The 14,245-nt window shown below is 32.2% G+C and overlaps 2 protein-coding genes across 2 annotated transcripts; one reads left to right on the top strand and one right to left on the bottom strand.

The window, feature by feature from the left end:
* Positions 1-2,448: 2,448 nt before the first annotated feature.
* On the bottom strand, positions 2,449-3,882 carry HELRODRAFT_91882 (hypothetical protein; the record flags this gene model as incomplete). The annotated part of the gene is made up of 3 exons (XM_009013295.1): positions 2,449-2,556; positions 2,686-2,808; positions 3,781-3,882. Coding segments are annotated over 3 exons (333 nt in total), but the record flags the coding sequence as incomplete, so codon positions are not given.
* A 3,827-nt stretch (positions 3,883-7,709) lies between these two features.
* On the top strand, positions 7,710-8,123 carry HELRODRAFT_158202 (hypothetical protein; the record flags this gene model as incomplete). Its single annotated transcript, XM_009013294.1, has 1 exon — positions 7,710-8,123. The coding sequence occupies one exon, from the start codon at positions 7,710-7,712 to the stop codon at positions 8,121-8,123; it is 414 nt and encodes a 137-aa protein (XP_009011542.1).
* Between the last annotated feature and the right edge of the window lie 6,122 nt (positions 8,124-14,245).

Genomic DNA, 14,245 nt, shown 5'->3' with positions numbered 1-14,245 from the left:
GATATATATATATATATATATATATATATATATATATATATATATATATATATATATGCAGTAATTTATGAAATCTACCGAATTTTTAGCGTTAGATAGTTTTTTATTATATTTCTCAATATATCTAACCAAATTCTTGTGCTTCGATATTAATTCACGAAAAAGATGGAGCATTAATGAATGCTCCATCTCCATCAAGAACGTGAGCCATTGCTCCAGCAATGGCTCACGTTCTTGCTCGCTTGTTAAGTTTCTTCAGTTTGTAGTAGATATTTTAGCGAATGCTGGTAAAAGACCATAATTAATGCAGTAATTTATGAAATATACAAAATTTCTAGCGTTTTTTACTACAATTCTCTATATTTCTAACAAAATTCTTGGTTACATTTCTCAATACTTCTAACCAAATTTTTGAACCAAGAATTTTGTTGGAAATATATTTCTAACCAAATTCTTGGTTACATTTATATATATATATATATATATATATGCGCAGTAATTATATATATTTAGTCATTATATATATATATATATATATATATATATATATATTTACAATATTCTATAAATTCTACCGAATGTTTGGCGTTAATATGTTTGTAGTTCGTTTTTTCGATTTTTCTCACTTAAGTTTTTTGGTGAACGTTTAGTTTATTAAAATTCAAAATAAACTTATTTTTCGAATTCATGCTGCAAATAAGGCCATATTCCGAATGAATCATCGTCAGTGCTCCTTGTTGTATATAGGGAAATATTGACTTTGTCAAGATTAACTTTAACTTTGTAAAAATTAACTTTGGTGTTGTAAAATTGAACTTTGATGCGAATTAGGTGTCAGGTTTCTTAATTGGCTGGTCATCTTCTTTGGTCTCCTTTTCTTCATCGATAGCATCATATTCTTCTTTGTCACTATTTACGATGCTAGTTTCTATTACTTCTTTGTTTTCGTTGTTGGTTAAGCGCCGGGTTGGAAGTGAGGTTGTCATTTTATGTTGTATATTTATTTTTGGTCTATTGGTGTCGATTAGGACTGCTTCTGCAATTTTAAGATGCGTGTAGTTGCTGTTCTGGTATATTACTTTGGTGTTGCTGTCGAGGATTTCACGGCTAATTGTGATTGAGTGTGTTGAGTCCAAATGAGATTTGATAGCACCACTCTGTTTATGCATCGTAAGCCTTCTAGTCAGTGAGGTAGTAGTAATCCCGATATATGAGTCATGTTGACGTCCACAGCCGTCAAAAGGGCAATTAAATTCATATATTACGTGATTACGCTTTAACTCAGAGTTATCTCTAGGACTGCAGTTGTTTTTCAGTATTAGGTGAGACGTCTTTTTATTGTTGTAATAAATTCGGAGTTCATCTTTACTATTTGGGTTGGTTGGTGTGACATTTTTATTGATGATATGCTTAAGAATAGCTTCATCTACCTTGTATGCTGTTGACATGTGATTTCTGTAATACAAGATGATGTCGTTATCTTGATTGTTGGTACTAGGAAGGTTATTGCTGTGTAGTAATTTGTTTTTAACAATCTTTTCAATAGAGTTCACTTTGACAAAATCAATATTTCCCTATGTAAACTTAACCGCACTGATGATGATTCATTCGGAATCGAAATATACATATATACATAAATAAGGCCTATTTGCAGCATGAATTCGGAAAATAAGTTTATTTTGAATTTTAATAAACTAAACGTTCACCAAAAAACTTTAGTGAGAAAAATCGAAAAAACGAACTACAAACATATTAACGCCAAACATTCGGTAGAATTTATAGAATATTGTAAAAATTATGGTCTATTACCAACATATATATATATATATATATATATATATATATATATATATATATATATATATATAGTAATGTTTGAATTCTACTGAATTGTTGGCATTAATCAATTTCAAGTTTGTCTTTTCAATTTTCCTTATTATAATTTTTTAGAAATTGTTCAATTTGTTGAAAATAGAATTATCCAAGTTAATCAGTTCATCATGAAAATTTAATGAAACTGTTTTTATCCGAATTCATCATGCAGATAAGGCCTTATTTCGATTTTTCATACATTTTTTAGCGAGTAATTTAGTTCTCCTGCTTTCTACATAAGAAAAGTGTGTATAAGCTCGGTTTACAAAAGCAAAGATCGTGTTCTTTGTAAACCGAGCTTATACGAATACCCGAGTCAATACTCACTCATAAAATATTAAACAACGTACAATTGAAATCTTTCCCACTAATAAATTAAGAAACAAAGGAATCATCTATAATGATGTTTTAGTTTTAAATTTGTGAATAAATTAAAAAATGTGAAAAAACGAAATACATATATATAAGGTCACTGTCACATTTGCAAGGAAAATTTTCATAATGGAAAATATATACGAAGTAAACGAGAAAAATCGTGACAATAAAGTTAGCAATAACAATGAATAGTGTAGCCTGTTAACTCAACTTTCCTAATTGAACTTTTTTAAATAATTCTGAAGCAGTGAAAAGGACTGAATCAATGATGCTGGCCACAGTAAAAGTTCCTCCGACTATAGCACAAACCTTTCAAATTGAAAAAATTCATCTATTTAATGATTTAAAAATTAAAATTTTAAAAAAGACATTATGGCGTTTATAATTTAAAAATTTCTTTACCAAGTTATTAGATAAAAAAATGAAATGTAATCGTACTGTAGTGAGAAAACTGTATAACGGTTTACTCTTGTAAATGTATCGGACAGTTATCGGGTTCATGTCATATCTAAACCATATTACAGGCGTTATTTGGTGGCCATGTCCCATTTGTATCATTTCCTAGTTTATTAAAAATCAAAAATATATCAAAATGATTGTTGTATAACATAAACAAAATTTAGAGAAAAAAGATAGTGAAATATATCTTTGGAACATTATTTTGGGCAGCGCAATAGTTAAAACGCATTCGAACCCAATCACTGCTGTTGCAGTGACTGGGTTCGAATGCCAAAAGATACCCACTTATCACTTGCAATCTATGTAATTTCTAAAAATTCGTGTGCAATTGCAGGCACTGCGTGTTTGTTGGTGATACTTCTGGAAAATACTAAAGAGAAAATTAATTGTAAAATAATAACAAATTAATCAAAATATTTTTTTAAACGAAATAAGGTATGAAATGAAACAAATTTATTAAAAGAGACACTATGAGGATTTTATCGCATTGGTCGATATTCTTTGAAAAAGTAATAAAATAAAAATTAATGTCAGAAATTAAACGCTGACAAATTACTAAATTAAAATCTTATATTGAGTTGCAATACGTCTTCATACAAAAAATCATCATAACCAACATTTCATCTCACTTCCAAAGTCTATGCATAGCTATCAATATAACACGTACAGTAAATTATATGTTATGTTACAAAATATTTTATATAAGATATTGCTGATACTAGAGCTGAGGCTAGGATGTTACAGTGCTGGTTGATAGAAAAAATAATTAATTTGCTCCACTGATTTTAAATTAACAGATTCAGCTGTAATTTTTGTAATTACATTATTTAATAAACTCCACTAAAAAACGTTATCTTTTAGTGGAGTTTATTAAAGAAGTAATTACAAATAGGGTTCTTGAAATGCCTCTTCACGGCGACAATGAAAAAGGCAAATCAGTATAGGTTATAGGTACAAATACTATCCTATGCTTTAACGAAACTAAAACTGTAAGTATCAAAGCAAAGCTATTTAATATATAAAGAAATCAAAATATCAGTAAGGAGTAGATGAAATATTTAAAAAACAAGAAACCCGATGGGCAAATGTGTACTGATATGCATGGGGTAGTTTCTTGCCATATTCATCCACCATATATGACGGCACAATCTTGAGAAAATACTCATGAGTGTTTAAACCTGATTTTTAAAAAAATTAAATAAATCTAATGAAGACTAAACTAAAATCATATTTAGATTAAAAATGTATTACCGAAGGAATCGTTGTGAGTTATGTTGCCCAGAGCATTGAAAGAACCCTGCAACAGATTTTCCTAAAACAAAATAAAAAATATTAGACTTGAAACATATTTATAAAACTTATTTTTGAATTCCAAAAATTATTTTGCATATCACAATTTATTTTCCATATTAATGCCAAATTTTATCTCATCTCAAAAGAAAATTAATCATTAATATTGAAAACAAATATATGTCTGTTGCTGAGTTATCACTATATATACAGTCGACTTGAATCCACAAGTTTATGAAGAGTGAGAAATTCCGACCTGCTACTTTATAAATATATAAAACGTATTATATATATATATATATATATATATATATATATATATGTGAAATTTGGGTTCAGAATGTCGTATATACGTTCATTAAAAATATCACCGCATTTTTCGCATTTTTTCAATTTTTCGAACAATTATTTTATCGATATAATTCAATTTATTCAAATTAATAATAAAATTTCTAATTATTTTAGACTGCATTTTTTATATATACATTTACATAAAAGTTTTTTTCGGTAACCTTTATCATCATCAGTGTAATAGGGTTTGTGATATTGTTATATGCAGTTAATCTGGTATTTATAGTATTTTTAACAAAGGAGCTCTAAGTTCCATTGTTTTTTTGTGTGAGTAATATTTCTTAGTTAGTAGTTAACGTATTTTTTATAGTGAATACTACCAATCTTTCTTTCGCAATCAAAAGTTTATGACATATATATGACAAACATATATGACAGAAGTTCGTCGAGGACTGAATTCACCGCCATTTTTCTCATATATATATTTATAAAGTTTATTATATATATATATATATAAAGTTTATTATATATATATATCTATATATATAAAGTTCATTATATATATATATATATATATATATATATAAAGTTTATTTAACTCATACACAAAATTAGCGTGCATGTTTCAAACAGAAAAGCCATTTTCGGGAATTCATAATTCCATTATCAATGTTAATTTTCGTGTTGTTCATGTTTATATATAAAATATTGTTACTTTTATCCTACGTTAATAAAGTTTCTACGAATTCTTTGTATCTCTTTGACGGTACATATCGTTGAAAATTTTTTATATTTATTGTTTGTTTAAATGTTTGTAATGCTATTTTTAAATTGTTAATTTAAAATATAATTATATAATAAAATATTATATATAAATATATATATTATTAGAAAATTTTATATAGCGCCCAATGAAACATTTTCATAGGCGCTCTCACATTTTGATGATTCAAGATAAATAATAAAAACAAAACAGAAAATTAAATTAAACAATGTTTGTTAACAAAATGTTTCAAGCATCGTTTCTGTATCTGTTTTCATTTCAAACTTGGTTGTTGCCCTTCGATCGAACAAGTCAATCCCTCATTGTTCCAAACTTGGTTGTTGCCCCTCGATCGAACAAGTCAATCATTGTTGAATTTCTAATATGTAGAAAATTTTCATCTATATGTAAAAATTAGCTGTTTTTGCACCTCTGAATATCCACTCACGAAATCTAATTGGCTAAGGCCATGAGCTATCTTCTAAATTTATATTAAACTATCTTCTAAATATATATATACAGTATTTTATGAATTCTACCAAATTGTTGGCATTAATAAATTTAAGGTTTGTCTTTTCAATTTTCCTTACTAGCATTTTTTTGAAATTGTTCTATTTCATGGATATAATGGATATGGCATAATAATTGTTAACTGCCTAATAATTTTTCTTAGTTCTATGAAATTAAACGCGTAAACATTAAACATTTTTTCGTAGTAATTGACATTTTACTGATTTTTTACGATCAAACGTCTTACGTATCGAACGTAAGACGTTTGATCGTATTTTTTACGATCAAACGTCTTACATATCGTATTTTATTGTTAAACTTTAGACAAATTTTTTAATTAAATGTCAATAAATTGACAAAAAAAGCAGCTAGGACGATAACCGTTAAACAACCGACTAAAAACTGATTGTTTACTTTAATTTAATTCACTTTTTAACAAATATAGCTTTCATATTTGTTTTATTCTAATTATATGGATTGACCTTGATGTTATATATATATATATATATTTGTATATATACAAATTCATATATATATATATATATATATATATATATACATAATTGTTTTAGATAATGTAGAATCACAAAGTAATAAATTGCGGCTACATGTTAAAATAATTGGTAGAAAGTAAATAAAACGAAGTATGTATTACACTAAATGATAGATAAAATTATAACAATGCAAGTGTAGTAGAAATGGTTTTATAGTAGCTCGAGGTGATGTTGTGTACGAAGAATGAGTTTGTATGAAGCGATATAAAGTGTTATATATAGGTATATTGAGAGAATATATATGTAGTAAGTAAATACACATATATATATCTACACATCATTCATATATAAATGTTTAAATATATATATACTTTTTTTTGGTAACAGACTGTTGTTAACGCAACATTTCAAAAATTCAACACTACTTTCAACATTGTTCAATTTTTTATATTTCTTTTTAATTTATTAATGTCAGAGAAATTAGACTTTTTATTGTTTTTTAAAAATTTTTATTAAATAAATTTGCAAATAATTTATAAATGATATTTATTACGACAGCATCCTCACAATGGGAATTGTTGGTCTTTGGATGTATTTGCAAATTTATTTAATAAAAATTTTTAATATATTTACATGTATATATATAGCATACAATCTATGAACACATATTGACAATATTCTCTCAATATACCAATATATAACACTTTATATCGCTTCATACAAACTCATTCTTCTTACATAACATCACATCGAGCTACTTTAATACCCTTTCCACTACACTTGCATTGTTATAATTTTATCTATCATTTAGTGTAATATATACTTCGTTTTATTTACTTTCTACCAATTATTTTAACATGTAGCCGCAATTTATTACTTTGTAATATATATATATATATATATATATATATATATATATGAACAATGCATATATATATATATATATGTGAACAATGTATATATATATATATCCATATCCATATATATATTCATGTTATTTATGTTAAAATTCGATTTTTCATAAAACATCTTTAGTGCATGTTTGGTTTATATAGTTTCTTTAAACAATGCAAAGTACTTCAGCAAAGTTTATTAGCTCGTATTCTTCATTATTGTTGTTGTTATTCTTTTGTTCTTCATTGATATTGAAGTAAGTATTAATGCGTCGAGTTGGTAATGATGTATCATTCTTTGTTTATTGATATTTATTACCAGAGCATCTGCTATTTTTAGATGTATTGTGTTGATGTTTTGATAAATTATTTTTGTGTTTTCAAGAATTTGGCGGGTTATTGGAGTTGCATGTGTTGATTGCAAGTCAAATTTGATAGCTCCGCTTTGTGTATGCATTGTGAGACGTCTTGATAGTGAAGTGGTCGTAACACCAATATACAAATGTTGTCGACGCGCACAGTCGTCAATAGGGCATTTAAATTCATATACTACATGATTACGCTACTCTATTTTGAAGTAGTGAATATATTAATGAATATAAATTAAGTACCGTAACATCATTCATCATTCATTCATCAACCACGCCTTCACACATTCTTCATCTCCAGCATCTCCAGACAAAGTTTCATCAGAAATCAAACTAGTCACAAATCTTTTTAAAAATAATAATTAAAAATGTCATCATTAAAAAGTTACAACATATGAACGAAAATAACAACAACAATAATAATATTGTCCCCAATATCAAAAATAACTATAAAGACAATAATAATAACAACAAAATCGGTAATAACATTAACAACAATAACAGCAACGGTAATTACATTAACAATAACAACAATAACAACAACGACAATTATATCAACAGTAATAAGAATAACAATTGTAATGACACTAACAACAATAACAACAACGATAATGCCATTAACAACAACAACGACATCAATGACAACAACAGCAATAATAATAATAATAACACCATTATACTATATTATCGAAATTTCATGTCTTCGTCCTACAAAACTGATGAAAAGATCAAGAAGAAGATAATCCATAATAACTCGAACGACAGAACAAAAATTAAGGATCTTTTACAAAAACTACAAAAAATCTAACCTTTTAATTTTAAATAATCGCCTACCTCACTTCATGCTGGGGTGCACTGGCCATGAGACGCGTCCCTAGGTGGTGGATAGGGGAAAGTCCATGGAGACCTTCTAAGATTGCATTGAATAATACGGAATAAGAGGCCGCGAACCAACTGTACCAGAAAAAAGAAGACAACGATGAAAGAGGCGGAGGATCCTAGGACAACGGCTCAAACAGCGGATGATCTTCGATTCTAATTCCACTGCCTTGTGGAACAGGGACCTTTGACCCAAAGGCTAGGTGCACTGCTTACAACAGTGCTCTCTTGGGCACGAGATAAACTGCAACCGCGCTGCCTTGCGTGCTTCTAACAAAAAGGCTAGACTCACTGCTTATAACTGGTGGTTTCGTTAGGAATTGGGTAATTCCAGATTTTAAAAAATTTTGATCCAAACATCTTCCATGTCATCACAAAAAAGAAAAGATCTCCTATTCCCTGGAAGTCCATAAATGGTCAAGGGTTGACAATATCCAGAAAGTACGCAACAGTGGAGGGATGTTGCGGAAATTCGGGCGTCACCTCCTGTAATATCATGTTCAGGGAAAGATTCCTGGTTATGGCAACGTACTCTAACACAAAAACTCAGGTCAGCACAACAGCCGGTAACACGAATAAATTTGATATTAGCGTCGGCGTCCATCAGGGATCAATATTCAGCCCCCTGCTCATCATTACGGTGATGAAAGAAATAACTAAACCGATACGCTAAGATAACATATGAAATGTGATATATGCAGATGATATCGTCTGACGGCGGCCTCGGTACAAGACGCAGCCAGAAAGTTTGAGGTCTGAAATACCCAGCTCGCCGAAAACGGGCTAAAGGTGAACCTTGAAAAAACAAAAACTATGATTACCAGTGGTCCCGCTGAGCCTGTGGCCTCTGGTCATTGGCCATATTCGGTGTGTGGGGCTGGAGTTGGATACGATTACCGGGATCGAAACTGTTACTTCATTTCAGTATTTGGGAGATGTGCTGAATTGTACTGGAACAGCTGATGCCGCCGTTCGTGGACGCATACGTGTGGCGTGGGGCAGATGGCACCTTCTTGACTCGGTACTGATGCGGCGTAGCATTCTTCTACCGCTGCGTTCACTATACAACACAGCTATATGTTCTGTTCTGATGTATGGTGCAGAGACGTGGCCGATGACAACAAAACTCGAAGAGCAGCTTCACCGAACTGACATGAAGATGATTCGTTGGATGCAGTATGTTGATCTAAGGGACCATATCCATACAACCGAAATCCTGAACCGATCAGGACTGTGCACGTTGAAGGAAGCATGTCGTCGTCATCGCCTACGGTGGTTTGGCCATGTGAAGCAAAGCAAAAACGATACAATAATTTCCGTTACTGAGCACCAGGTGCTTGGCACCCGTCCAAGAGGTCACCCAAAAAAGTCCTTGACGCAGACCATACAGGAGGACTTGAAGGCACTTGGTCTCATTGAAACAGACGCAATGAATAGATCGACTTGGAGACAGAAGCTGATGAATGGAATACAAAAGTCTAACTCAACGGATGGAGGCTATAAACGAGGATTGATTGCCTACTTCACAACACTTCGCTTTTGAAACGTAGTCATCTCATACATGACAACGGCATCCAATTATGCAGTAAACATCAAGATCAACAATGAACAGATCGAGACAGTACAAGATTTTATTTTCCTGGGAGCCAAAATTGACCGAAACGGCGAATCTGGATCAGAGATCAAAAGGCGGATTGCACTCGGCCGGGCTGCAATGCAAGGAATAGATAAAATCTGGAGGAGCAAGGATGTGAGCATTGCAACGAAAACGAGACTCGTCAACGCCATTGTCTTTCCCATAGCAATTTATGGATGTGAAAGTTGGACAATCAAGAAAGCGGAAAAAAGAAGGATCGATGGTTTTGAGCTTTGGTGCTTTGAGCCTGGACATCGCGAACAACAAATAAGACGGTCTTGGACCGTATCAAGCCAAAAATGTCGCTTGAGGGCAAAATCGTCAAACAACAACTCTCCTTTTTCGGCCATGTTATGCGCGCAAATTCGCTGGAAACTTCAATGATGCTAGGTAAAGTGAGTGGGACAAGAAGAAATGGACGGCAAAGAATACGTTGGCTTGATACAATCACATCGGCCACCAAAATGACGATCTCAGAACTTAAAATAATCGTCGAGGACAGGAACGCATGGAGAAGACAGATCCATAAAGTGGCCGAAAGTCGACTTTGACTAAATGGTTAATCATCATCATCTCATATATAAATTTTGTTTCCTCTTGACGACTGTGCGCGTTTTCAAACTTCCTATATAGGGATGACTACTACAACACTGTCGCGTAGACTCACTATGCACAAAAGTGAGCCATCTAGAAACTTTCCACAACACCCCAATAACTAAGAACCTTCTAGATAACAACACAAAATTTTATACAACAATCAACAGCACTACAACCTAAGGACTGCATAAGCCATTTTCATCGAATTTGAAAAACCTTCCATCAATATCCAACAACGAATCACAACACTTCCAACTATTAGAATGGGCAACAATAACGTTAATCGGATGCGCCAGCAATCTAACAATGATGATGATGATGATGATAATGATAATAACAATATCATAAGCAACAACAGCAATAAAAATAATAATAACAATAATAATAATGATAATAATAATCAGTTCACTTTTAGTGTGCAGGCACTGATAAATTCTCAAACATTTTTCGATTAAAATATCATGTGTTAAGCATAATTTCAAAATTTAATTTTAAAAAACATTTAATGAAAAATATAGTGTTTCGAATTTTTAATGTTTGAAAATGCCAGCTGGAAAAGGAAAAGCCGAAGAACGGAAAACGATGTGCGAATTACCGGATTTCTTCTCTGCGATGCGTGCAGCAAAGCCAATGAGGAAAAATTGAAGAGCGTGACTACTGCTTCTGAAAAAGAACAAGAAAAATTGTTGTTAAATGACGTTTCTGCGAATTTGTCAGAAAAATTATTTAAAGACAAAGTTGAGGTAATGACCTCTGGAGTTAAAAATATTGAAAACTCAGTTAACCATACTACAAATAAAATTGATTTGAAAAGTGAAAGACAAAAAAAAATAATACTGTGATTTATAATTTGGATGAAAATGAAGCAAACATCAAGTTAAAAGATTCAGTCTTAAAAATGTTGTCAACTCTTGCTGGTCAAGATATAGAAAAAGAAATCTCAGAAGTGATAAGATTTGGGGAAAAAAGAAGGAATTCAAAAACCCAGACTAGTTTTAATAAAGTTTAAAAATTATTCTGTAAAAAACTTAGTAATGTAAAGCTGTGTGAATTTAAAAAAAAGTACCAGAGTTTAAAAAAGTTATATTAAATAACGATTTGCCTAACGAAGACAGAGAGGAAATTAAAGCTCTAATTGAAAAAAATAAAAGAAGTTTCTCAATCAGATGATGCTAGTAAATGGATATTTAGAGTGAAAGGACAGGATAAAGATTTCCATGTGGTAGCCTTTAAAAAACAAAATTTATAAAAAATATCAATGAAAGAATTAAAATATTACATTTTGATGAACTATGACACACAGTTAGACCACCAATCGCAAGCCAGTACAGATTGGAGTACATACAAAACCGTTTTGATGAACGCTGCAACTACAGTTTGTGGGAAAACTGGTACAAAACGTCAGCATGAACGTGACACTTGGTGGTGGAATGACAGTGTACAAAATGCAATAGCTGAAAAGAAAGTTGCTTACAAGCAATGGCAAAAATCAAAGTCTGTTGATGACCATAAAATTTTCAAGTTGCACTGGCTCGGACAGATCAGTGCAGAGAGTGGCTCACTAAAAGCAAAGGTGAACAAATGAAATCTCTGTATCGTATAGCAAAACAAGCAAAGCGTACGAAAAAAGACATGGTTGGTGCCTCATGTATTAAAAACGACAAAAATGAGATGGTTCTTGAACAAAATGAGATCGAGCTACAGTGAATACTTCAACCGTCTGTTAAACGAAACAAATCCAATCAATGTTAACTTTGACGCTCCACCCACCGAAGGTCCGAAGCTCTGAAAGCTATGAAGGATGGAAAGGCAGCAGAGCCCTCTGGACTCACAAATGACATTATCAAAGCATCTGGTACTGCAGGTATCCAAACGTTACTACAACTTTGTCGTGAAATCTGGAGAAATTGCTCAATGCCGGCTGAATGGAACTATAGCATGACAGTTCCTCTATACAAAAGCAAAGGTGATCCATTGAACTGTTCATCATATCGGGGTATGCGTCTGTTAGAACACTCCCTGAAAATTGTCGAGAAAATCATTGAGAGAAGATTAACGTCGTGCATCACAATCGGAAATTATCAATTTGGTTTCCTAGCGGGGAAATCAACAATTGATACAATTCACATCCTTCGGCAACTGCAAGAGAAGTACCTCGCAAAGCATCAACAACTATCACACATTTTCAACTATCCCACATTTTTGTTGACCTTGAAAAAGCATTTGATCGAGTTTCCCGTGAAGCAATCAGGTGACAACTCATTCCAGAATATCTTGTTCGACTTGTGATGGAAATGTATACAAATACTAAGACTCTTGTCAGTACAACGGCTGGAAACACAGATGCATTTGACATCGACGTTGGAGTTCACCAAGGTTCTATTATCAGTCCACTGTTATTCATAACTGTGATTGAAGAAATCACAAAACCGATACGCACTGGTGACATTTGGAATCTAGTATATGCTGATGATATCGTTTTAACAGCCACGTCTGAGCAGAATGCAGCACAGATGTTTGAAGATTGGAACACCAGACTCGCCGATTATGGATTCAAAGTCAACATCGGCAAAACCAAAGCAATGAACACTGGTGAACCCATCCAATCCACAGCTACTGGACGATGGCCCTGTTCAGTTTGTAAAGCTGGTGTAGGTAACAATTCAATCAAGTGTCAGCAGTGTAACCAGTGGTGTTACAAACGTTGTTCAAAAATAATTGGTTCTTTATCTAAAGTGTCCAATTTTGTCTGTCCTGCTAGCATCAATCCACAACAACAAATTCGAAATAGCACTGTTTTTGAAGCCATTAAAATAGAGAAAGTCACATCGTTTCAATATCTAGGGGATGTTCTGGATTGTACTGGAACAGCTAAAGCTGCCGTTCGAGCACGCATACGTGCAGCCTTGAATAAATGGCATCTCCTTGCCCCTATATTGATGCGGCGTGACTTCCCACTACCACTACGATCAAGACTTTATATATCTGTGATACGTCCGGTCTTGTTATATAGTGCAGAAACATGGCCAATGACAACCTCACTGAAACAACAACTTCAACGAACCGATATGAAAATGCTCCGATGGATGCAACGAATTAGTCTGAAGGACCACATCAAATCTACCGAAATCCTGCGTCGTGCTGGTTTAGATGATATAAAGGACGAATGCCGGCAACACCTTCTGCGGTGGTTTGGTCATGTCAAACGAAGTGGAAACAGTGCCATAACTTTTCTTGCAGATGTTGAAGTACCTGGCACACGCAAACAATCGAGCAAGACATAAAAGCTCTAAATTTAAATGAAATGGATACAACTGATCGTCTAATTTGGCGCAAAAAGTTGATGGCAAAGAAAACAACGTCCTGCCTCGGGAAACCGGGTCTCTGGACGCAAAACGAAGATTGATTGATTGATTGAACTACGACACTTAAATCTAAGATTACTGTTCAGCCTCAAAATTTAAAAAATTTTAATTCAGAAAAAGTAAAAATAATTACTACCTCACCAGATGTCACAGAAAGAAAAAAACAAAAACGGACAACAGAGGATTATAAACAGGTAATTTGGGCATAGCAATTGGCAAAATTAGTAAAACAAGAAAATGTTACTCAAAATACTTATGAAATATGGAGAAATAAAAATTCTAATAATTTTCCTAAAATGACTCCAAAAAAGTTAATCAACATAAGAAGATTCATAATAATTCAAAATAAATTAACCACATATGATTTAGGAGATATAATTAATGATGTAACTTCAAGGACTAAGATTCAAGAAAAATTAACTGATGTTTCAGATGATCAGAAAATAACAACAA

Source organism: Helobdella robusta, assembly GCF_000326865.2.
Source record: "Helobdella robusta unplaced genomic scaffold HELROscaffold_115, whole genome shotgun sequence".
Classification (NCBI taxonomy): Eukaryota; Metazoa; Annelida; class Clitellata; order Rhynchobdellida; family Glossiphoniidae; genus Helobdella; species Helobdella robusta.
The sequence above is the reverse complement of the archived record's forward strand: the minus strand, read 5'-3'. Positions and strand labels throughout refer to the sequence as shown.